Source organism: Scyliorhinus torazame, unplaced genomic scaffold (genome assembly GCF_047496885.1).
Source record: "Scyliorhinus torazame isolate Kashiwa2021f unplaced genomic scaffold, sScyTor2.1 scaffold_91, whole genome shotgun sequence".
Classification (NCBI taxonomy): Eukaryota; Metazoa; Chordata; class Chondrichthyes; order Carcharhiniformes; family Scyliorhinidae; genus Scyliorhinus; species Scyliorhinus torazame.
The window spans coordinates 454,474-479,292 of record NW_027307818.1 but is presented as its reverse complement, the minus strand read 5'-3'; the positions used below and the strand labels follow the sequence as shown (position 1 = coordinate 479,292).

General features: G+C 52.4%; 1 protein-coding gene across 1 annotated transcript in view; it reads left to right on the top strand.

Annotated features, from left to right (window-relative positions):
- LOC140405579 (phosphatase and actin regulator 1-like) overlaps nucleotides 1-24,819 on the top strand; it is a gene marked incomplete at its 3' end in the record, with an annotated part of 649,269 nt that overhangs the window by 185,302 nt on the left and 439,148 nt on the right. Inside the window, exon 5 of the mRNA XM_072494136.1 lies at nucleotides 21,980-22,183. Within this exon, the coding sequence (XP_072350237.1) occupies nucleotides 21,980-22,183 (204 nt within the window). The remainder of the gene's footprint in view (nucleotides 1-21,979; nucleotides 22,184-24,819) is intronic.

The window sequence follows — 24,819 nt, the reverse complement described above, 5'->3', positions numbered from 1 at the left end:
TCGCTCTCTCACACAGACTCACTCGCTCTCTCATACAGACTCACTCGCTCTCTCACACAAACTCACTCGCTCACACACAGTCTCATTCGCTCTCTCACACAGTCTCACTCGCTCTCTCACACACTCACTCGCTCCCTCACGCACACTCACTCGCTCTCTCACACTGTGTCACACGCTCTCTCACTCCGACTCACTCACTCTCACACGCTCGCTCGCTCGCTCTCTCACACACTCACTCTCTCATACAGACTCAATCACTCTCTCAAAGACACTCGCTCTCTCACACAGTCTCACTCGCTCTCTCATGCAGACTCACTCGCTCTCTCACACAGACTCTCTCGCTCTCTCATGCAGACTCACTCGCTAGCACTCTCAGAGTCACTCGCTCTCTCTCACACACTCACCCGCTGTCTCACTCAGACTCACTCGCTCTCTCACACAGTGTCACTCGCTCTCTCACACAGATTCACTCGCTCTCTCACACACTCACTCGCTCTCTCACAATGACTCACTCTCTCTCTCACACATTCACTCGTTCTCTCACACATACTCACTCGCTCTCTCACACACACTAGCTCTCTCACACAGTCTCACTCGCTCTCTCACACAAACTCACTCGCTCACACACAGTCTCATTCGCTCTCTCACAGTCTCACTCGCTCTCACACAGACTCGCTCTCTCACATGGACTCACTCGCCCTCTCACACATACTCGCTCTCCTGCACAGACTCACTCTCTCTCACACACACTCACTCGCTCTCACACACACTCACTCGCTCTCACACAGTCTCACTCGCTCTCTCATACAGACTCAATCGCTCTCTCAAAGACACTCGCTCTCTCACACAGTCTCACTCGCTGTCTCACACAGACTCAGTTGCTCTCTCACGCAGACTCATTCGGTCTCTCACACAGTCGCACTCGGTCTTTCACACAGTCTCACTCGCTCTCTCACATGCACTCACTCGCTCTCTCACACAGACTCACTCTCTCTCACAGTCTCACTCGCTCTCTCACACAGACTCACTCTCTCTCACACACTCACTTGCTCCCTCACGCTCACTCACTAGCTCTCTCACACAGTCTCACTCCCTCTCTCACACTGACTCTCTCTCTCACACAGATTCACTCGCTCTGTCACACAGTCTCACTCGCTCTCTCACTCACTCACTCCCTCACGCACACTCACTCGCTCTCTCACACAGTGTCACACGCTCTCTCACACACAGACTCACTCGCTCACACACACTCATTCGTTCTCTCACACACACTCACTCGCTCTCACACAGTCTCACTCTCCCTCTCACACCGACTCACTCACTCTCACACACACTCACTCGCTCTCTCTCACAGACTCACTCACTCTCACACAGTCTCACTCGCTCTCTCACACAGACTCACTCGCTCTCTCACACAGACTCACTCGCTCTCTCACACAGACTCACTCGCTCTCTCACACAGTCCTGCTCTCTCGCACAGACTCACTCTCTCTCACACTCACTCACTCACTCACTCTCACACTCACTCACTCACTATCACACACACTCACTCGCTCTCTCACACACACTCACTCGCTCTCTCACACACACTCACTCGCTCTCTCACAGAGACTCACTCGCTCTCTCACACCGACTCACTCGCTCTCTCACACACTCACTCGCTCTCTCACACACATGCTCTCTCTCTCTCTCACACACACAAACTCGCTCTCTCACACGAACTCACTCTCTCTCACGCACACTCACTCACTCTCTCACACAGACTCACTCTCTCACACAGACTCACTTGCTCTCACACAGACTGTCCCGCTCTCTCTCACACACTTGCTCGCTGTCTCACACAGTCTCACTCGCTCTCTCACACACTCACTTACTCCCTCACGCACACTCACCCGCTGTGTCACTCAGACTCACTTGTTCTCTCACACAGACTCACTCGCTCTCTCACACAGTCTCACTCGCTCTCTCACACACACTCACTCGCTCTCTCACACACACTCACTCGCTCTCTCACACACACTCACTCGCTCTCTCACACACTCAGTCGCTCTCTCTCACACTCTCTCGCTCTCTCACACACACTCACTCGCTCTCTCACACACACTCACTCGCACTCTCACACACACTCACTCGCTCTCTCACACAGTCTCACTCGCCCTCTCACAGTCTCACTTGCTCTCTCTCTCACACACATTCGCTCTCTCACACAAACTCACTCTCTCACACACTTACTCGCTGTCTCACACAGACTCAGTTGCTCTCTCATGCAGACTCACTCGCTCTCTCATGCAGACTCACTCGCTCTCTCACACAGACTCACTCGCTCTCTCAGACAGACTCACTCGCTGTCTCACTCAGACTCACTCGCTCTCTCACACAGATTCACTCGCTCTGTCAAACAGTCTTACTCGCTCTCTCACACAGACTCACTCGCTCTCTCACACCGTCTCCCTCGCTCTCTCACACACTCACTTGCTCTCTCACACAGACTCACTCGCTCTCTCATACAGACTCACTCGCTCTCTCACACAAACTCACTCGCTCACACACAGTCTCATTCGCTCTCTCACACAGTCTCACTCGCTCTCTCACACACACTCACTCACTCTCTCGCAGGCTCTCTCGCTCTCTCACACTTTCACTCTCTCTCATCGACAGTCTCACTCGCTCTCTCATGCAGACTCACTCGCTCTCATGCAGACTCACTCGCTCTCTCACACAGACTCACTCGCTCTCTCAGACAGACTCACTCGCTGTCTCACTCAGACTCACTCGCTCTCTCACACAGTGTCACTCGCTCTCTCACACAGATTCACTCGCTCTGTCAAACAGTCTTACTCGCTCTCTCACACAGACTCACTCGCTCTCTCACACTGTCTCCCTCGCTCTCTCACACACTCACTCGCTCTCTCACACAGACTCACTCGCTCTCTCATACAGACTCACTCGCTCTCTCACACAAACTCACTCGCTCACACACAGTCTCATTCGCTCTCTCACACAGTCTCACTCGCTCTCTCACACACTCACTCGCTCCCTCACGCACACTCACTCGCTCTCTCACACTGTGTCACACGCTCTCTCACTCCGACTCACTCACTCTCACACGCTCGCTCGCTCGCTCTCTCACACACTCACTCTCTCATACAGACTCAATCACTCTCTCAAAGACACTCGCTCTCTCACACAGTCTCACTCGCTCTCACACACAGACTCACTCGCTCTCACACAGACTCACTCGCTCAAAGAACAAAGAACAAAGAACAAAGAAATGTACAGCACAGGAACAGGCCCTTCGGCCCTCCAAGCCCGTGCCGACCATACTGCCCGACTAAACTACAATCTTCTACACTTCCTGGGTCCGTATCCTTCTATTCCCATCCTATTCATATATTTGTCAAGATGCCCCTTAAATGTCCCTATCGTCCCTGCCTCCACTACCTCCTCCGGTAGTGAGTTCCAGGCACCCACTACCCTCTGCGTAAAAAACTTGCCTCGTACATCTACTCTAAACTTTGCCCCTCTCACCTTAAACCTATGCCCCCTAGTAATTGACCCCTCTACCCTGGGGAAAAGCCTCTGACTATCCACTCTGTCTATGCCCCTCATAATTTTGTATACCTCTATCAGGTCGCCCCTCAACCTCCTTCGTTCCAGTGAGAACAAACCGAGTTTATTCAATCGCTCCTCATAGCTTATGCCCTCCATACCAGGCAACATTCTGGTAAATCTCTTCTGCACCCTCTCGAAAGCCTCCACATCCTTCTGGTAGTGTGGCGACCAGAATTGAACACTATACTCCAAGTGTGGCCTAACTAAGGTTCTATACAGCTGCAACATGACTTGCCAATTCTTATACTCAATGCCCCGGCCAATGAAGGCAAGCATGCCGTATGCCTTCTTGACTACCTTCTCCACCTGTGTAGCCCCTTTCAGTGATCTGTGGACCTGTACTCCTAGATCTCTTTGACTTTCAATACTCTTGAGGGTTCTACCATTCACTGTATATTCCCTACCTGCATTAGCCCTTCCAAAATGCATTACCTCACATTTGTCCAGGTTAAACTCCATCTGCCATCTCTCCGCCCAAGTCTCCAGACAATCTAAATCCTGCTGTATCCTCAGACAGTCCTCATCGCTATCCGCAATTCCACCAACCTTTGTGTCGTCTGCAAACTTACTAATCAGACCAGTTACATTTTCCTCCAAATCATTTATATATACTACAAAGAGCAAAGGTCCCAGCACTGATCCCTGTGGAACACCACTGGTCACAGCCCTCCAATTAGAAAAGCATCCCTCCATTGCTACCCTCTGCCTTCTATGGCCTAGCCAGTTCTGTATCCACCTTGCCAGTTCACCCCTGATCCCGTGTGACTTCACCTTTTGTACTAGTCTACCATGAGGGACCTTGTCAAAGGCCTTACTGAAGTCCATATAGACAACATCTACTGCCCTACCTGCATCAATCATCTTAGTGACCTCCTCGAAAAACTCTATCAAGTTAGTGAGACACGACCTCCCCTTCACAAAACCGTGCTGCCTCTCACTAATACGTCCATTTGCTTCCAAATGGGAGTAGATCCTGTCTCGAAGAATTCTCTCCAGTAATTTCCCTACCACTGAAGTAAGGCTCACCGGCCTATAGTTCCCGGGATTATCCCTGCCACCCTTCTTAAACAGAGGAACAACATTGGCTATTCTCCAGTCCTCCGGGACATCCCCTGAAGACAGCGAGGATCCAAAGATTTCTGTCAAGGCCTCAGCAATTTCCTCTCCAGCCTCCTTCAGTATTCTGGGGTAGATCCCATCCGGCCCTGGGGACTTATCTACCTTAATATTTTTTAAGACACCCAACACCTCGTCTTTTTGGATCACAATGTGACCCAGGCTATCTACACCCCCTTCTCCAGACTCAACATCTACCAATTCCTTCTCTTTGGTGAATACTGATGCAAAGTATTCATTTAGTACCTCGCCCATTTCCTCTGGCTCCACACATAGATTCCCTTGCCTATCCTTCAGTGGGCCAACCCTTTCCCTGGCTACCCTCTTGCTTTTTATGTAAGTGTAAAAAGCCTTGGGATTTTCCTTAACCCTATTTGCCAATGACTTTTCATGACCCCTTCTAGCCCTCCTGACTCCTTGCTTAAGTTCCTTCCTACTTTCCTTATATGCCACACAGGCTTCGTCTGTTCCCAGCCTTTTAGCCCTGACAAATGCCTCCTTTTTCTTTTTGACGAGGCCTACAATATCACTCGTCAACCAAGGTTCCCGAAAATTGCCGTATTTATCTTTCTTCCTCACAGGAACATGCCTGTCCTGTATTCCTTTCAACTGACACTTGAAAGCCTCCCACATGTCAGATGTTGATTTGCCCTCAAACATCCGCCCCCAATCTATGTTCTTCAGTTCCCGCCTAATATTGTTATAATTAGCCTTCCCCCAGTTTAGCACATTCATCCTCGGACCACTCTTATCCTTGTCCACCAGTACTTTAAAACTTACTGAATTGTGGTCACTGTTACCGAAATGCTCCCCTACTGAAACATCTACCACCTGGCCGGGCTCATTCCCCAATACCAGGTCCAGTACCGCCCCTTCCCTAGTTGGACTGTTTACATATTGTTTTAAGAAGCCCTCCTGGATGCTCCTTACAAACTCTGCCCCGTCTAAGCCCCTGGCACTAAGTGAGTCCCAGTCAATATTGGGGAAGTTGAAGTCTCCCATCACCACAACCCTGTTGTTTTTACTCTTTTCCAAAATCTGTCTACCTATCTGCTCCTCTATCTCCCGCTGGCTGTTGGGAGGCCTGTAGTATACCCCCAACATTGTGACTGCACCCTTCTTATTCCTGATCTCTACCCATATAGCCTCACTGCCCTCTGAGGTGTCCTCTCGCTGTATAGCTGTGATACTCTCCTGAACAAGTAGCGCAACTCCGCCTCCCCTTTTACATCCCCCTCTATCCCGCCTGAAACATCTAAATCCTGGAACGTTTAGCTGCCAATCCTGCCCTTCCCTCAACCAGGTCTCTGTAATGGCAACAACATCATAGTTCCAAGTAGTAATCCAAGCTCTAAGTTCATCTGCTCTCACACAGACTCGCTCTCACACAGACTCTCTCGCTCTCTCATGCAGACTCACTCGCTAGCACTCTCAGAGTCACTCGCTCTCTCTCACACACTCACCCGCTGTCTCACTCAGACTCACTCGCTCTCTCACACAGTGTCACTCGCTCTCTCACACAGATTCACTCGCTCTGTCAAACAGTCTCACTCGCTCTCTCACACAGTCTCCCTCGCTCTCTCACACACTCACTCGCTCTCTCACAATGACTCACTCTCTCTCTCACACATTCACTCGCTCTCTCACACATACTCACTCGCTCTCTCACACACACTAGCTCTCTCACACAGTCTCACTCGCTCTCTCACACAAACTCACTCGCTCACACACAGTCTCATTCGCTCTCTCACAGTCTCACTCGCTCTCACACAGACTCGCTCTCTCACATGGACTCACTCGCCCTCTCACACATACTCGCTCTCCTGCACAGACTCACTCTCTCTCATACACACTCACTCGCTCTCACACACACTCACTCGCTCTCACACAGTCTCACTCGCTCTCTCATACAGACTCAATCGCTCTCTCAAAGACACTCGCTCTCTCACACAGTCTCACTCGCTGTCTCACACAGACTCAGTTGCTCTCTCACGCAGACTCACTCGGTCTCTCACACAGTCGCACTCGGTCTTTCACACAGTCTCACTCGCTCTCTCACACGCACTCACTCGCTCTCTCACACAGACTCACTCTCTCTCACAGTCTCACTCGCTCTCTCACACAGACTCACTCTCTCTCACACACTCACTTGCTCCCTCACGCTCACTCACTCGCTCTCTCACACAGTCTCACTCCCTCTCTCACACTGACTCTCTCTCTCACACAGATTCACTCGCTCTGTCACACAGTCTCACTCGCTCTCTCACTCACTCACTCCCTCACGCACACTCACTCGCTCTCTCACAGTGTCACACGCTCTCTCACACACAGACTCACTCGCTCACACACACTCATTCGTTCTCTCACACACACTCACTCGCTCTCACACAGTCTCACTCTCCCTCTCACACCGACTCACTCACTCTCACACACACTCACTCGCTCTCTCTCACAGACTCACTCACTCTCACACAGTCTCACTCGCTCTCTCACACAGACTCACTCGCTCTCTCACACAGACTCACTCGCTCTCTCACACAGACTCACTCGCTCTCTCACACAGTCCTGCTCTCTCGCACAGACTCACTCTCTCTCACACTCACTCACTCACTCACTCTCACACTCACTCACTCACTATCACACACACTCACTCGCTCTCTCACACACACTCACTCGCTCTCTCACACACACTCACTCGCTCTCTCACAGAGACACACTCGCTCTCTCACACCGACTCACTCGCTCTCTCACACAGACTCACTCGCTCTCTCACACACATGCTCTCTCTCTCTCTCACACACACAAACTCGCTCTCTCACACGAACTCACTCTCTCTCACGCACACTCACTCACTCTCTCACACAGACTCACTCTCTCACACAGACTCACTTGCTCTCACACAGACTGTCCCGCTCTCTCTCACACACTTGCTCGCTGTCTCACACAGTCTCACTCGCTCTCTCACACACTCACTTACTCCCTCACGCACACTCACCCGCTGTGTCACTCATACTCACTTGTTCTCTCACACAGACTCACTCGCTCTCTCACACAGTCTCACTCGCTCTCTCACACACACTCACTCGCTCTCTCACACACACTCACTCGCTCTCTCACACACACTCACTCGCTCTCTCACACACTCACTCGCTCTCTCTCACACTCTCTCGCTCTCTCACACACACTCACTCGCTCTCTCACACACACTCACTCGCACTCTCACACACACTCACTCGCTCTCTCACACAGTCTCACTCGCCCTCTCACAGTCTCACTTGCTCTCTCTCTCACACACATTCGCTCTCTCACACAAACTCACTCTCTCTCACACACTTACTCGCTGTCTCACACAGACTCAGTTGCTCTCTCACGCAGACTCACTCGGTCTCTCACACAGTCTCACTCGCTCTCTCACACGCACTCACTCGCTCTCTCACACGCAGTCACTCGCTCTCTCACACAGACTCTCTCTCACAGTCTCACTCACTCTCTCACACAGACTCACTCGCTCTCTCACACAGTCTCACTTGCTCTCTCACACACTCACTTACTCCCTCACGCACACTCTCTCGCTCTCTCACACAGTCTCACTCCCTCTCTCACAGAGACTCGCTCTCTCACAGAGACTCACTCGCTCTCTCACACAGATTCACTCGCTCTGTCACACAGTCTCACTCGCTCTCTCACACACTCACTCGCTCCCTCACGCACACTCACTCGCTCTCTCACACTGTGTCACACGCTCTCTCACACCGACTCACTCACTCTCACACACACACTCACTCGCTCTCTCACACACACTCACTCTCTCATACAGACTCAACCACTCTCTCAAAGACACTCGCTCTCTCACACAGTCTCACTCGCTCTCTCACACACAGACTCACTCGCTCTCACACAGTCTCACTCGCTCTCTCACACACACTCACTCGCTCTCTCACTCAGACTCACTCTCTCTCACAGTCTCACTCGCTCTCTCTCACAGTCTCACTCGCTCTCTCACACAGACTCACTCGCTCTCTCACACTGACTCACACTCTCACACAGATTCACTCGCTCTGTCACACAGTCTCACTAGCTCTCTCACACACTCACTCGCTCCCTCACGCACACTCACTCTCTCATACAGACTCAATCACTCTCTTAAAGACACTCGCTCTCTCACAGTCTCACTCGCTCTCTCACTCACAGACTCACTCGCTCTCACACAGACTCACTCGCTCTCTCACACACACTCACTCGCTCTCTCACACACACTCACTCGCTCTCTCGCAGGCTCTCTCGCTCTCTCACACTTTCACTCTCTCTCACAGACAGTCTCACTCGCTCTCTCATGCAGACTCACTCGCTCTCTCATGCAGACTCACTCGCTCTCTCACACAGACTCACTCGCTCTCTCAGACAGACTCACTCGCTGTCTCACTCAGACTCACTCGCTCTCTCACAGTGTCACTCGCTCTCTCACACAGATTCACTCGCTCTGTCAAACAGTCTTACTCGCTCTCTCACACAGACTCACTCGCTCTCTCACACCGTCTCCCTCGCTCTCTCACACACTCACTTGCTCTCTCACACAGACTCACTCGCTCTCTCACACAAACTCACTCGCTCACACACAGTCTCATTCGCTCTCTCACACAGTCTCACTCGCTCTCTCACACACACTCGCTCTCTCGCAGTCTCTCGCGCTCTCTCACACTTTCACTCTCTCTCACAGACAGCCTCACTCGCTCTCTCATGCAGACTCACTCGCTCTCTCATGCAGACTCACTCGCTCTCTCATGCAGCCTCACTCGCGCTCTCACACAGACTCGCTCTCTCAGACAGACTCACTCGCTGTCTCACTCAGACTCACTCGCTCTCTCACACAGATTCACTCGCTCTGTCAAACAGTCTTACTCGCTCTCTCTCACAGACTCACTCGCTCTCTCACACCGTCTCCCTCGCTCTCTCACACACTCACTCGCTCTCTCACACAGACTCACTCGCTCTCTCATACAGACGCACTCGCTCTCTCACACAAACTCACTCGCTCACACACAGTCTCATTCGCTCTCTCACACAGTCTCACTCGCTCTCTCACACACTCACTCGCTCCCTCACGCACACTCACTCGCTCTCTCACACAGTGTCACACGCTCTCTCACTCCGACTCACTCACTCTCACACGCTCGCTCGCTCGCTCTCTCACACACACTCACTCTCTCATACAGACTCAATCACTCTCTCAAAGACACTCGCTCTCTCACACAGTCTCACTCGCTCTCACACACAGACTCACTCGCTCTCACACAGACTCGCTCTCACACAGACTCACTTGCTCTCTCACACAGTCTCACTCGCTCTCTCACACACACTCACTCGCTCTCTCACACACTCACTCGCTCTCTCACACACTCACTCGCTCTGTCACACACACTCGCTCTCTCGCAGGCTCTCTCGCTCTCACACTCTCACTCGCTCTCTCAGACAGTCTCACTCGCTCTCTCATGCAGACTCACTCACTCTCTCACACAGACTCTCTCGCTCTCTCATGCAGACTCACTCGCTCGCACTCTCAGAGTCACTCGCTCTCTCTCACACACTCACCCGCTGTCTCACTCAGACTCACTCGCTCTCTCACACAGTGTCACTCGCTCTCTCACACAGATTCACTCGCTCTGTCAAACAGTCTCCCTCGCTCTCTCACACACTCACTCGCTCTCTCACAATGACTCACTCTCTCTCACACACATTCACTCGCTCTCTCACACATACTCACTCGCTCTCTCACACACACTCGCTCTCTCACACAGTCTCACTCGCTCTCTCACACACACTCACTCGCTCTCTCATACAGACTCACTCGCTCTCTCACACAAACTCACTCGCTCACACACAGTCTCATTCGCTCTCTCACACAGTCTCACTCGCTCTCTCACATAGACTCGCTCTCTCACATGGACTCACTCGCCCTCTCACACATACTCGCTCTCCTGCACAGACTCACTCTCTCTCACACACACTCACTCGCTCTCACACAGTCTCACTCGCTCTCTCACACCGACTCACTCACTCTCTCACACAGTCTCACTCACTCTCTCATACAGACTCAATCGCTCTCTCAAAGACACTCGCTCTCTCACACAGTCTCACTCGCTGTCTCACACAGACTCAGTTGCTCTCTCACGCAGACTCAATCGGTCTCTCACACAGTCGCACTCGGTCTCTCACACAGTCTCACTCGCTCTCTCACACGCACTCACTCGCTCTCTCACACAGACTCACTCTCTCTCACAGTCTCACTCGCTCTCTCACACAGACTCACTCTCTCTCTCACACACTCACTTGCTCCCTCACACTCACTCACTCGCTCTCTCACACAGTCTCACTCCCTCTCTCACAGAGACTTGCTCTCTCACAGAGACTCACTCGCTCTCTCACACTGACTCTCTCTCTCACACAGATTCACTCGCTCTGTCAAACAGTCTCACTCGCTCTCTCACACAGTCTCACTCGCTCTCACACAGACTCACTCGCTCTCACACAGACTCACTCGCTCTCTCACACAGACTCACTTGCTGTCTCACACAGACTCACTCGCTCTCTCACACACACTCACTCGCTCTCTCGCAGGCTCACTCGCTCTCTCACACACTCACACGCTCTCACACTCTCACTTGCTCTCACAGACAGTCTCACTCGCTCTCTCATGCAGACTCACTCGCTCTCTCACACAGACTCTCACGCTATCTCACTCAGACTCACTCGCTCTCTCACACAGTGTCACTCGCTCTCTCACACAGATTCACTCGCTCTGTCAAACAGTCTCACTCGCTCTCTCACACAGTCTCACTCGCTCTCTCACACACTCACTCGCTCTCTCACACAGACTCACTCTCTCTCACACAGACTCTCTCTCACACACAATCACTCGCTCTCTCACACACACTCACTCGCTCTCTCACACACACTCGCTCTCTCACACAGTCTCACTCGCTCTCTCACACACACTCACTCGCTCACACAAACTCACTCGCTCACATAGACTCACTCGCCCTCTCACACAGTCTCATTCGCCCTCTCACACATACTCGCTCTCTCGCACAGACTCACTCTCTCTCACACACACTCACTCGCTCTCTCTCACACACACACACTCGCTCTCACAGTCTCACTCGCTCTCTCATACAGACTCACTCTCTCACACAGTCTGACTCGCTCTCTCACACAGTCTCACTCGCTCTCTCATACAGACTCACTCTCTCACACAGTCTCACTCGCACTCTCACACAGTCTCACTCGCTCTCTCACACTGACTCACTCGCTCTCACACAAACTCACTCGCTCTCTCACACGCACTCACTCGCTCTCTCACACAGACTCCCTCCCTCTCTCACAGAGACTCGCTCTCTCACAGAGACTCACTCGCTCTCTCACACTGACTCACTCTCTCACACAGATTCACTCGCTATGTCACACAGTGTCACACGCTCTTTCACACCGTCTCATTCACTCTCACACACACTCACTCGCTCTCTCACACACACTCACTCTCTCATACAGACTCAATCACTCACTCAAAGACACTCGCTCTCTCACACAGCCTCACTCGCTCTCTCACACACAGAGTCACTTTCTCTCTCACAGACTCACTCGCTCTCTCACACACACTCACTCGCTCTCTCGCAGGCTCACTCACTCTCTCACACACTCACTCGCTCTCTCACACTCACTCGCTCTCTCGCAGGCTCTCTCGCTCTCTCACACTCTCACACGCTCTCACAGATAGTCTCACTCGCTCTCTCATGCAGACTCACTCGCTCTCTCATGCAGACTCACTCGCTCTCTCACACAGACTCACTCCCTCTCTCACAGAGACTCTCTCTCTCACAGAGACTCACTCGCTCTCTCACACTGACTCACTCTCTCACACAAATTCACTCGCTATGTCACACAGTCCCACTCGCTCTCTCACACACTCACTCGCTCCCTCACGCACACTCACTCGCTCTCTCACACAGTGTCACACGCTCTCTCACACCGACTCACTCACTCTCACACACACTCACTCGCTCTCTCATACACACTCACTCTCTCATACAGACTCAATCGCTCTCTCAAAGACACTCGCTCTCTCACACAGTCTCACTCGCTCTCTCACACACAGACTCACTTGCTCTCTCTCTCAGACTCACTCGCTCTCTCACACACACTCACTCACTCTCTCGCAGGCTCACTCCCTCTCTCACACACTCACTCGCTCTCTCACACACACTCACTCTCTCATACAGACTCAATCACTCTCTCAAAGACACTCGCTCTCTCACACAGTCTCACTCGCTCTCTCACACACAGACTCACTTGCTCTCTCACACAGACTCGCTCTCTCGCAGGCTCACTCGCTCTCTCACACACTCACTCGCTCTCACACTCTCACACGCTCTCACAGACAGTCTCACTCGCTCTCTCATGCAGACTCACTCGCTCTCTCATGCAGACTCACTCGCTCTCTCACACAGACTCTCTCGCTCTCTCACACAGACTCTCTCGCACTGTCAGAGTCACTCACTCGCACTCTCAGAGTCACTCGCTCTCTCTCACACACTCACCCGCTGTCTCACTCAGACTCACTCGCTCTCTCACACAGTGTCACTCGCTCTCTCACACAGTGTCACTCGCTCTCTCACACAGATTCACTCGCTCTGTCAAACAGTCTCACTCGCTCTCTCACACAGTCTCCCTCGCTCTCTCACACACTCACTCGCTCTCTCACACAGTCTCACTCGCTCTCTCACACACTCACTTGCTCCCTCACGCACACTCACTCGCTCTCTCACACAGTCTCACTCCCTCTCTCACAGAGACTCACTCGCTCTCTCACACTGACTCACTCTCTCTCACAGATTCACTCTCTCTGTCACGCAGTCTCACTCGCTCTCTCACACACTCACTCGCTCCCTCACGCACACTCACTCGCTCTCTCACACAGTGTCACACGCTCTCTCATACAGACTCACTCTCTCACACGCTCGCTCGCTCTCTCACAGACACTCACTCTCTCATACAGACTCAATCACTCTCTCAAAGACACTCGCTCTCTCACACAGTCTCACTCGCTCTCTCACACACAGACTCACTCGCGCTCTCACACAGACTCACTTGCTCTCTCACACAGACTCGCTCGCTCTCTCACACACACTCACTCGCTCTCTCGCAGGCTCACTCGCTCTCTCACACTCTCACTCGCTCTCACAGACAGACTCACTCGCTCTCTCATGCAGACTCACTCGCTCTCTCACATGGACTCTCTCGCAGTCTGAGTCACTCACTCGCACTCTCAGAGTCACTCGCTCTCTCTCACACACTCACCCGCTGTCTCACTCAGACTCACTCGCTCTCTCACACTGATTCACTCGCTCTCTCACACAGATGCACTCGCTCTGTCAAACAGTCTCACTCGCTCTCTCACACAGTCTCCCTCGCTCTCTCACACACTCACTCGCTCTCTCACACAGACTCACTCGCTCTCTCACACAGTCTCACTTGCTCTCTCACACAGACTCACTCGCTCTCACGCAAACTCACTCTCTCTCTCATACAGACTCAATCGCTCTCTCAAAGACACTCGCTCTCTCACACAGTCTCACTCGCTCTCTCGCACACAGACTCACTCGCTCTCTCACAAAGACTCACTTGCTTTCTCACACAGACTCACTTGCTCTCTCACACAGACTCACTCGCACTCTCACACAGACTATCTTTCTCTCTCACACAGACTCGCTCGCACTCTCACTCAGATTTGAACCACTCGCTATGCAAAAGTTTTTCTCACATCACCTATGCTTCTTTCGCAAATAATGCATTTGGAAGGTCTGATACAGGTGGGAAATATACAGTAAATGACAGAACGCTTCAGAATATTGACAGGCAGAGGGATCGATATATACAAGTGCACAGGTCACTGAAAGTGGCAATGCAGGTGGAGAAGGTAGTCAAGAAGGTATACGGCATGTTTGCCTTCATCAGCTGGGGCATTGAGTATAAAAATTGTCAAGTCATGCTGCAGCTGTATAGAACCTTAGGCGACACGTGGAATGTAGTGTTCACATTACCAAAGTGGAGGCTTTGGAGAGGGTATAGAAGAGGTTTACCAGGCTGTTGTATGGTATGAATGGCATTAGCTATGAGGAGAGGTGAGATAAACTCGGTTTGTTCTCACTGGAATGATGGAGGTTGAAGCCTACAAAATTATGAAGGGCATGGATAGAGTGGATAGTTATATGTTTTTCCCAAGTTGGAAGAGTTGATTACTATGGGACATAGGTTTAAGTTGCGAGGGCAATGTTTAAAGGAGATGTACAAGGGTGCCTGGAACCCGCTGCTGGAGGAGGTGGTGGAAACAGGTACAATAGTGACATTTAAGGGTCGTCTTGACAAATAAATGAATAGGATGGGAATATAGGGACACGGATCATGGAAAATTAGAACGTTTTTGGTTAGATGGGCAGCATAGTTGCCGCAGGCTTGGAAGGCCGAAAGGCCTATTCCCATGTTGTACTTTTCTTTATTCTTTTGTTCATGGAATAACTCCTCCATTGCTGTAATATAGCAGTGCAAATGTATTAAATCGAAAGATGAAAGAAGCGCTCAGACCAAGCGCAGTGTGGAGCGTGCATACAGTAGTAATCCTTTCACCAATTTCTCAAGTCTCATCTTGCATGAATTGATCACTCGATTGTGGGGCTGTGCCTCGGTTTTGCATTATCAGTACACTTGGAAATGAACATTGGCACAAACTTAGATCGCCTACACTCTTGAGAAATTATTCAGCCAATTTTGTATCCAAGTCAGACTTCCGCTTTTATTCCATGAACGATAACTTTTCTCACAAGGCTGTTGTGTGGCACTGTATCAAATGCCTTTTTAAAAATAAATTTAGAGTACCTAATTCATTTTTTCCAATTAAGGGGCAATTTAGCGTGCCCAATCCACCTAGCCTGCATATCTTTGGGTTGTGGGGGTGAAACCCACGCAAACACGGTGAGAATGTGCAAACTCCACACGGACAGTGACCCAGAGCCGGGATCGAACCTGGGACCTCGGCGCCATGAGGCAGCGGTGCTAACCACTGCGCCGCCGTGCTGCCCTTTGAATGACTTTTTAAGTCCATCAACAGCATTACCTTCATCGACCCTTTCTGTTACCTCCTCAAAAATCTCCAGCAAGTTAGTTAAACATGATTTTCCTTTTTAATATATGGACGTGATTTACCGACCAACACACTGCTTGTTTTTCGGCAATGGAGGCACCCCTCGTCACGGGAAACCCGTGCGCAGCATGGTACCTGTGGTAGTATCAGGTATTACGGTACCTGAGAGGCTGTAGACCATTGGGTAAACCTAGCAGCTTACCTCCACATTGAGGAGGCGGAGGACTATGATGATGCGATCGAACTGTTAAAGGGACATTATATACGCCCTGTGAACCAGGTTTATGCATGTCACCTGCTTGCAACTAGACGGCAAAGCCCAGGGGAATCACTGGAGGACTTCTACCGTGCGCTACTAGTTCTAGGCAGAAACTGTGGCTGCCCGGCAGTTTCGGGCAGCGAGCACATGGAACTTCTGATCCGGGATGCCTTTGTAGCAGGTATGAGCTCTTCAGAGATCTGACAAAGATTTTTAGAAAAGGACACCCTGGGACTGAGAGATGCACGGGCCCTGACAGGGTCCATGGATGTGGCCTCCCAAAACACGCAGTCCTCAGCGCCCGACCGCGCGGCGGCCCCCTAGGCAGCGTGGCATCCCGCTGCGGCAGCCCCACTGACGTACCCCGTGTCCCCGCAGGCCTGCGCTGTTAGACGGCCCACTAGCGCCGTTGGGCCCCATTGCTTCTTCTGCGGGCAGGCGAAACACCCCCGCCAGCGCTGCGCAGCCCGCACCTCCACCTGCAAAGGCTGCGGCAAGAAGGGTCATTTTGTGGTGGTCTGCCAAGCACGAGCCGTGGCCGCGGTCTCCAATGACTCCGGACCGCCGCGGCAACCTTCCCTTCGGGCCTTAGGTCGCCATCACTCACCACCAACCCCCTCTCCGAGGACCACGCCCGACCCACGGCCGTGGCCACCTTGCCCCTCTGACACCACGCTGGACGGATGGGCGCTGCCACTTTGTCCATCCCGCCGCCATTTTGTACGTTGCCGACCTCCATGTGCGATCCATGGGAGACGCCATCTTGGCTGGGGCCCCCAGCACAGCCGCCTACATGCTGCCCGATCGCAACCCACAACTGCTCCATCTGGCCTCGGTGACGCTGGACCAGAATCGACCTCGGACACTCGCAACAGCAACGATGAAGATCTTCATCAACGGCCACGAGACATCTTGCCTGATCGACTCTGGGAGCACGGAGAGCTTTATACACCCCGACGCGGTAAGGCGCTGTTCACTTGTAACCCACCCTGTAAACCAAAGAATCTCCCTGGCCTCCGGATCACACTCGGTGGAGATAAAGGGGTTTTACCAAGCAGACCTCACTGTCCAAGGCAGGAGATTCAACAATTTCCGCCTTTATGTCCTGCCGCACCTCTGTGCGGCTACAATCCTGGGGTTGGACTTCCAATGTAACTTGCAAAGCCTGATCTTCAAATTCGGCGGCCCTAAAGCCCCCCCTTACTGTCTGCAGCCTCACGACCCTTAAGGTCGACCCGCCTTCCCTGTTTGCGAACCTCACCCCAGATTGCAAACCCATCGCCACCAGGAGCAGACGGTACAGTGCCCAGGACCGGACCTTCATCAGGTCAGAGGTCCCAAAGGCTACTGAGGGAAGGGGTCATTGAAGCTGGCAACATCCCTGGAGAGCTCAAGTAGTGGTGGTAAAGACCGGGGAGAAGCATAGGATGGTCATTGACTACAGTCAGACCATCAACAGGTTTACGCAGCTGGATGCGTACCCTCTCCCCCGCATATCTGACCTGGTGAACAGGATCGCACAATACAAGGTCTTCTCCACGGTGGATCTCAAGTCCGCCTACCATCAGCTACCCCTCCGCACTAGTGACCGCAAGTACACTGCCTTCGAAGCAGATGGGCGGCTCTACCAATTTTTAAGGGTTCCCTTTGGTGTCACTAATGGAGTCTCGGTCTTCCAACGCGAGATGGACCGAATGGTTGACCGGTACGGCTTACGCGCAATGTTCCCGTATCTTGATAACGTCACCATCTGCGGCCATGACCAGCAGGACCACGACACCAACCTCCGAAAATTTCTCCAGACCGCGAAAATCCTTAATTTAACGTATAATAAGTATAAATGCGTCTTTAGCACCGACCGCCTAGCCATTCTCGGCTACGTAGTTGAAATGGAGTTATAGGCCCCGACCCTGAACGTATGCGCCCCCTTATGGAGTTCCCCCTCCCCCACTGCCCCAAGGCCCTGAAGCGCTGCCTTGGGTTTTTCAGTTATTACGCCCAGTGGGTCCCCAACTACGCAGCCAAAGCCAGACCCCTGATCCAGTCCACAACCTTCCCCCTGTCGAAGGAGGCCCGCCAGGCCTTCTGCCACATCAAAGCAGACATTGCAAAGGCCACGATGCGCGCCATCGACGAGTCCCTCCCCTTTCAGGTCGAGAGCGATGCGTCCGACATAGCTCTGGCCGCCACCCTCAACCAAGCAGGCAGACCCATGGCCTTCTTCTCACGTACCCTCCATGCTTCCGAAATCTGTCACTCCTCAGTCGAAAAGGAGGCCCAAGCCATAGTAGAAGCTGTGCAACACTGGAGGCATTACCTGGCCGGCAGGAGATTCACTCTCCTCACTGACCAACGGTCGGTAGCGTTCATGTTCGATAATGCACAGCGGGGCAAGATTAAGAACGACAAGAACTTGCGGTGGAGGATCGAACTCTCCACCTACAACTACGAGATCTTATACCATCCTGGGAAGCTAAACAAGCCTCCCGATGCCCTGTCCCACGGCATGTGTGCCACCGCACAAGTGGACCGCCTCCGAGCCCTCCACGAGGACCTCTGCCACCCGGGGTCACTCGCTTTTTTCACTTTATTAAGGCCCGCAACCTGCCCTACTCCATCGAGGAGGTCAGGACAGTCACCAGGGACTGCCAAATCTGCGCGGAGTGCAAACCGCACTTCTACCGGGCAGAGAGGGCGCACCTGATAAAGGCTTCCCGTCCCTTTGAGCGCCTCAGTATGGACTTCAAAGGCCCCCTCCCCTCCACCGACCGCAACACGTACTTCCTGAACGTGATTGACGAGTACTCCCGGTTCCCATTCGCCATCCCCGCCCCGACATGACCACAACCACTGTCATCAAGGCCCTCCAGGGTATCTTTACACTGTTCGGGTTCTCCGCGTACATACACATTGATAGGGGGTCCTCCTTTATGAGCGACGAACTGCGTCAATTCCTGCTCAGCAAGGGCATCGCCTCAAGCAGGACGACCAGTTACAACCCCCGGGGAAACGGGCAGGTAGAGAGGGAGAACGGAACGGTCTGGAAGACTGTCCTACTGGCCCTGTGGCCCAGGACTCTCCCCGTCTCCCGCTGGCAGGAAGTCCTCCCGGAGGCCCTCCACGCCATTTGGTCGCTGCTCTGTACAACCATCAATCAGACACCTCATGAACGTCTCCTTATCTTCCCCAGGAAGTCCTCCTCCGGGACCTTGCTCCCAACCTGGCTAGCGACACCCGGACCCATCCTGCTTCGGAAGCACGTGCGGGCGCAGATGTCGGACCCGTGGTCGAGAGGGTCTACCTGCTGCACGCTAACCCCCAGTACGCCTCCGTCGCTCATAAAGGAGGACCCTGACAGCTGGCAGGATACAGTCTCCCTCCGGGACCTGGCGCCCGCCGGAACCCCACGCGCACCTGAACCATTGCCCCCACGCCCTCCCTCCCCCACAGCACCTCATTGGGGGGTCGGTCTTCCCACCGCCCCTGCCTTAGCCATTCCACCCACCGACGCCCCCTACAGGCGCCCCCCTCTCGGGTCCACCATTTGCCCCACCAGTGATGAAGCTGCCATGGACGACGAAGCCACGCTCCTGGAGTCGCAGACGCCCGGACCTCCACCAGAACCACCACAGAGGCTCAGGCGATCCAGGAGGATGACCAGGCCACCCAACCGACTGATTGCTACACTGTAACTGTATCTGTACATGAACACTGACTATATACATCTGCCACACTTGTAAATACTCACGGTACCTCCATATCTGATCATACTATGTTAAATGCAATTGCAACCACTGGCCACCAACCCCGCCGGATTCTTTTTTAACAGGGGGTGAATGTGGTAGTATCAGGTATTGCGGTACCCGCGAAGCTGTAGACCATTGGGTAAGCCTAGCAGCTTGCCATTGGATGTTGGTATGTGGCTCCACCCTGACAGGCGGGGTATAAGAACAGCTGCCCTCATTCTGTACCGAAGCTGCTGGGGAACGGACTAGTCTATTAAAGCCTTCAGATATGATATAACCTCGTCTTCGAGTCTAATTGATCGTGCATCAGTACCAGAATATCCCACCTGCGTTAGCCATTAGATCGCGGCCAATGCCTCACACACTGGGAACACCCGTCAGGAAGTCAAGTATGAAGCCAAGAGGCAGCACATATTTTATTTCACCCTCATGCTGTTCCATCTCTGAGTACCTGCTAAGTGTCTCACATGAGCTCCTTCCCAGGAGAAAAATTTTAATTTCCTGATTGTGCTTCCAGGAAGAGATTCACCCACTGAAAACATGGCGCGATTTACTGGTCGCGTCGCACTGGAATTGGGACAGGATATGGGCAGTAGATTCCGCGAGAGGCTTATTCTGGGATTCCCAACGGTTATTACGCCTTACGAGATCTAACGGGATCTCGCGAGATTTTGTGATCTGGATCCCACTCGTAATGGGATTAAAACTAATTGGGAACAAAGTCCCATCGCAATTGCGTTTAGCCGCGTGTTTCCCAGAACTCTCAGCACCGAAAAACACAATGCTATAAAACGGCACTTGCATTAGATAGGGAGACTCAGTGGGGAATGCACGGCCAAGGCCACACACAGCCCCGTTTTGTGCACTGAGGAACTCCGCTCACCGAAACTCCTCAGTGTAACGAGAGATCGGGACGGCAATCTCTGGAGCCCCCGAAGTGATCCCCAAATCCCCCAAGCACCATGGGAGTGTCTCCCCGCACCAGCCCCATTTAAAAATGTCGTCCCGATCACTTCCTGCACTGACGGGCGGAGCTCCTCAATGCAGGAAATGCGACTGCCTGCGGCGTCAGCGGGGTGTACCGTGGCTTGAAAGAAGAAAGATTGCCGTTAATGCCGGAATAATGCATATTTCTTCGTTAGGTCATTTCCGAAATGTGAGTATGAAAATTAAACGACTATTTTAAAACTGTAGGCAGCATTCAAATTTCCAATATGAGCTTTTACAAAATGAAGTTCCTACCCAGCTAATTACTGCAAACAAGAGTGCAAAGCAATTTCTGTGAGGAGCAGAACCGCCAATGAGACATCAAAGATCAAAGATCAAAGAAAAGTACAGCACAGGAACAGGCCCTTCGGCCCTCCAAGCCCGTGCCGACCATGCTGCCCGACTAAACTACAATCTTCTACACTTCCGGGGTCCGTATCCCTCTATTCCCATCCTATTCATGTATTTGTCAAGATGCCCCTTAAACGTCACTATCGTCCCTGCTTCCACCACCTCCTCTGGCAGCGAATTCCAGGCACCCACTACCCTCTGTGTAAAAAACTTGCCTCGTACATCTCCTCTAAACCTTGCCCCTCGCCCCTTAAACCTATGCCCCCTAGTAACTGACCCCTCTACCCTGGGGAAAAGCCTCTGACTATCCACTCTGTCTGTGCCCCTCATAATTTTGTAGACCTCTATCAGGTCGCCCCTCAACCTCCGTCGTTCCAGTGAGAACAAACCGAGTTTATTCAACCGCTCCTCATAGCTAATGCCCTTATTTCATGTTAGGAGAATTTAGTTTTATCAAGAGCAGCTGATTTGTTAAAAATGTTGTGCAATAATTTGAGTGTTCATATGCCAAACAGAAATGTTAATTAGATTTGACAGTTGTAACTTAAGTCGGCAGGGGAAAGGGTAATAAAACCTGGGTATTCTGTTTAACCATTTGCTCTTATACTTATTGTATGTTGATTGTTCAACTCGCTGAACATTTTAGAGATGATCCTTGAATTCTATTATTCTTTGCTTGTTTATTGTAAAAATCTCTCATTCTGTTTGTGTCCCCAGCTACCGAAGACAGTCCCACAGACAATAGGATGTTAGTCCCTGAGCAGGATTCTTCAACAAAACCGCCCACGTTACTGCCCGCTAAAAAGGCTGTAGCTTTCCACTGTGACATTGAGGAAACCCCTGCAAAACAACAATCCCATCCGAAACAACCCCCTGCCCTACCTCCCAAACCACTAACGAGGATCGCCAACCACATAGCTGGTAGGATTCCTTCATTTGAGTTGCATTATTTAGTGTTCCTTCCAGGTACAGTAAGTCTGAAATGGACAAAGATGAAAAATTACATATCCTGTTGTAATTTAGAACATTTATAGAACTGTTTTCTCTTTCAGTAGTACCTTGTACGCAAACCTTGGCCGGGATTCTCCAACCCCCCGCTGGGCCGGAGAATCCCCGGTGGGAGGCGCGGATCCCGCCCCGACGCCGGCTGCCCCATTCTCTGGCGCCCTTTTTTGGGCGGCGGCAGCATTCCCGCCACGCAAGTCGGGGACCGTTGACAGCGGCCTCCAGGTGATTCTCCGGGCCCCGATGGGCCAAGCGGCCATCCAGTTTTTGTCCAGTCCCGCCAGCGTGAATTACTCGCCTCACGCACAGCGGGACCTGGCAGGTGAGTTGCGGGAGCGGTCCTCGGGGGCACGGGGGGATCTGACCCCGGGGGGGGCCCCTACGGTGGCCTAGCCTGCGATCGGGGCCCACTGATCTGCTGGCGGGCTTGTTCCGTGGGGAGACTTCTTTCCTCCGTTCGGGGCCCCTGTAGGGCTCCGCCATATTGCACGGGGGCCGGCGCGGAGAAGAGAATCCCTGCGCATGCGCGGAAATACACCGACCGGTCTGCGCATGCGCGGAAATACGCTGGCCGGTCTGAGCTGAAATACGCCGGCCTGTCTGCGCACGCGCAAGATCACACTAGCCGTTCCGCGCATGCACAAACACGCGCTGTCCCTTCGCCGCCGGCTGGAGCGGTGCCAACCTCTCCGGCGTCTCCTTAGTCCCCGAAAGTTCGGAGAATTCCTTACTTTCGTCGGCTGTTGATGCCGGAGTAGTTGCCGCCGGTTTTCCCACCGGCGTGGGGACTTAGTCCCCAGAAGGGAGAATCCTGGCCAATATACCCCTGATCCTGGAGCTGTTTCTTTTTTCGACTGTGTACAAGCAATAGTTAAACTTCTTGTAGTAATCTACTTAATAAATTGAATGTGCCTTCACATAACACTAGTGCTCTTCAAGATATTACCACATCAGTCAAACATTTTTACACAGAGACCAATAATAACCTTCTGTTTTAACACTTAATTGAAGTGTTGGTTCTGGCACTCAAGTTTTATGACTTTTTAAAATTAATCTCTGGGATGTAGGCATTGCTGGCTCGGCCAGCATTTATTGACCATCTCCAGTTGTCCTTGAGAAAGTACCTTCCTTCTTGAACCGTTGCAATCCCTGGAGGTGTAGATAAATCCATGGGGCTGTCGGGGAGGAAGTTGCAGGATTTTGACCCAGCGACAGTGAAGGAATGGCGATGTGGTTCTGTTCCTGGATGACATCAGCAGTACTTCATACGTACGCAATTTACAATGCGGCACACGTCTTACTGATATAACCTCCTCTGGCAGTGTCAGTCTGCATAAAGTCTGAATTAACCGATCTCTCACGACTTTTACAGTGTATTGAATCCATGTTACTAATACGTGATTAATTTTCAGGTACCTAAATCACCTATGTATTTATCTGAGAGTTCTAACTTCCAGATTTCTCGAGTTAATAAAAATTGGTCTACAATTAGACACATATTAAACGGCTTATGAGAGTAAATAATTAACGGAAAAGATTTCAGCAACTGAATAGAGCCCTAAGCCTGAAATAAATCCACTGTGTTTTCCAACACCCTATATTGAATTATTCTAGCACTCCAAGATTTATTTCTAAAGTCCAATTTAAGCTAGTGCGTTTCAAGCCTGGGAAACAAACCTCATGGGCTGATCTCCGGCCCCCCAGTCGCATGTTTCTTGGCGGCAGGAGGCGGCGTGCCATTCGCTTCTGACGGGATTCCCTGGGCGGGATTCTCCGATATTGAGGCAGAGTGTCCGCGCTGTCGTAAACGCCGTCGCATTTCACGCTGGCGCGAAACGGTCTTGGGCACGATCGATTCAGGCCCCGAAAAGGGTCCAGCAGCGGGACGGCGAGAAACGTGGTGGGTGTGGTGCCAGAGCAGCGGCGTCATGCGACGCCCGGCTGACGCGGCGCCGCATCATTTAAAGTGCGCGATCCACGCACAGGACCCAAAGGATCAAGATGGCTGAGCCCCGCCGTGCAGCTCCCAGGTACCGGGACGGTGATCTCGAGACACTGCTGGATGCTGTAGAAGAGCACAGGGCCATCGTGTGCCCAAGACATGGGCACCAGCAACCATCCAGCACTGTGAAGCACAGCTGGCTTGAGGTGGACACCGCGGTTAGCGCTGTGGGGCACACACCCCGCTCTGGAGACCAGTGCCGAAAGAAGCTGCATGGCCTCTCCAGGGCTGCCAGAGTAAGTACCCCGAGAGTTCCCCCGGGCCACACCCCACCCCTCCCTCTCCCCCCACCACGTCTCGTGGGACACCCCCTCCCTGCTCACGCAGGAGTGGGGGGGGGTTGGGGACACCACATTGTACCTGACCCACATGGGCAACACCCCCCCCCCCTTTGAGAGCTGCCATGGCGTGGTGCCCAGTGTCCCCCACCCAGTCATAATGTTGCCAACATCTGCGCGTCTTGATGCTGACTACCTAACTCTGATGCTTCCACGCCCACCCCTGCAGGATAAGACTGCTCACAACCAACGTGAACTTACAAGAACCGGAG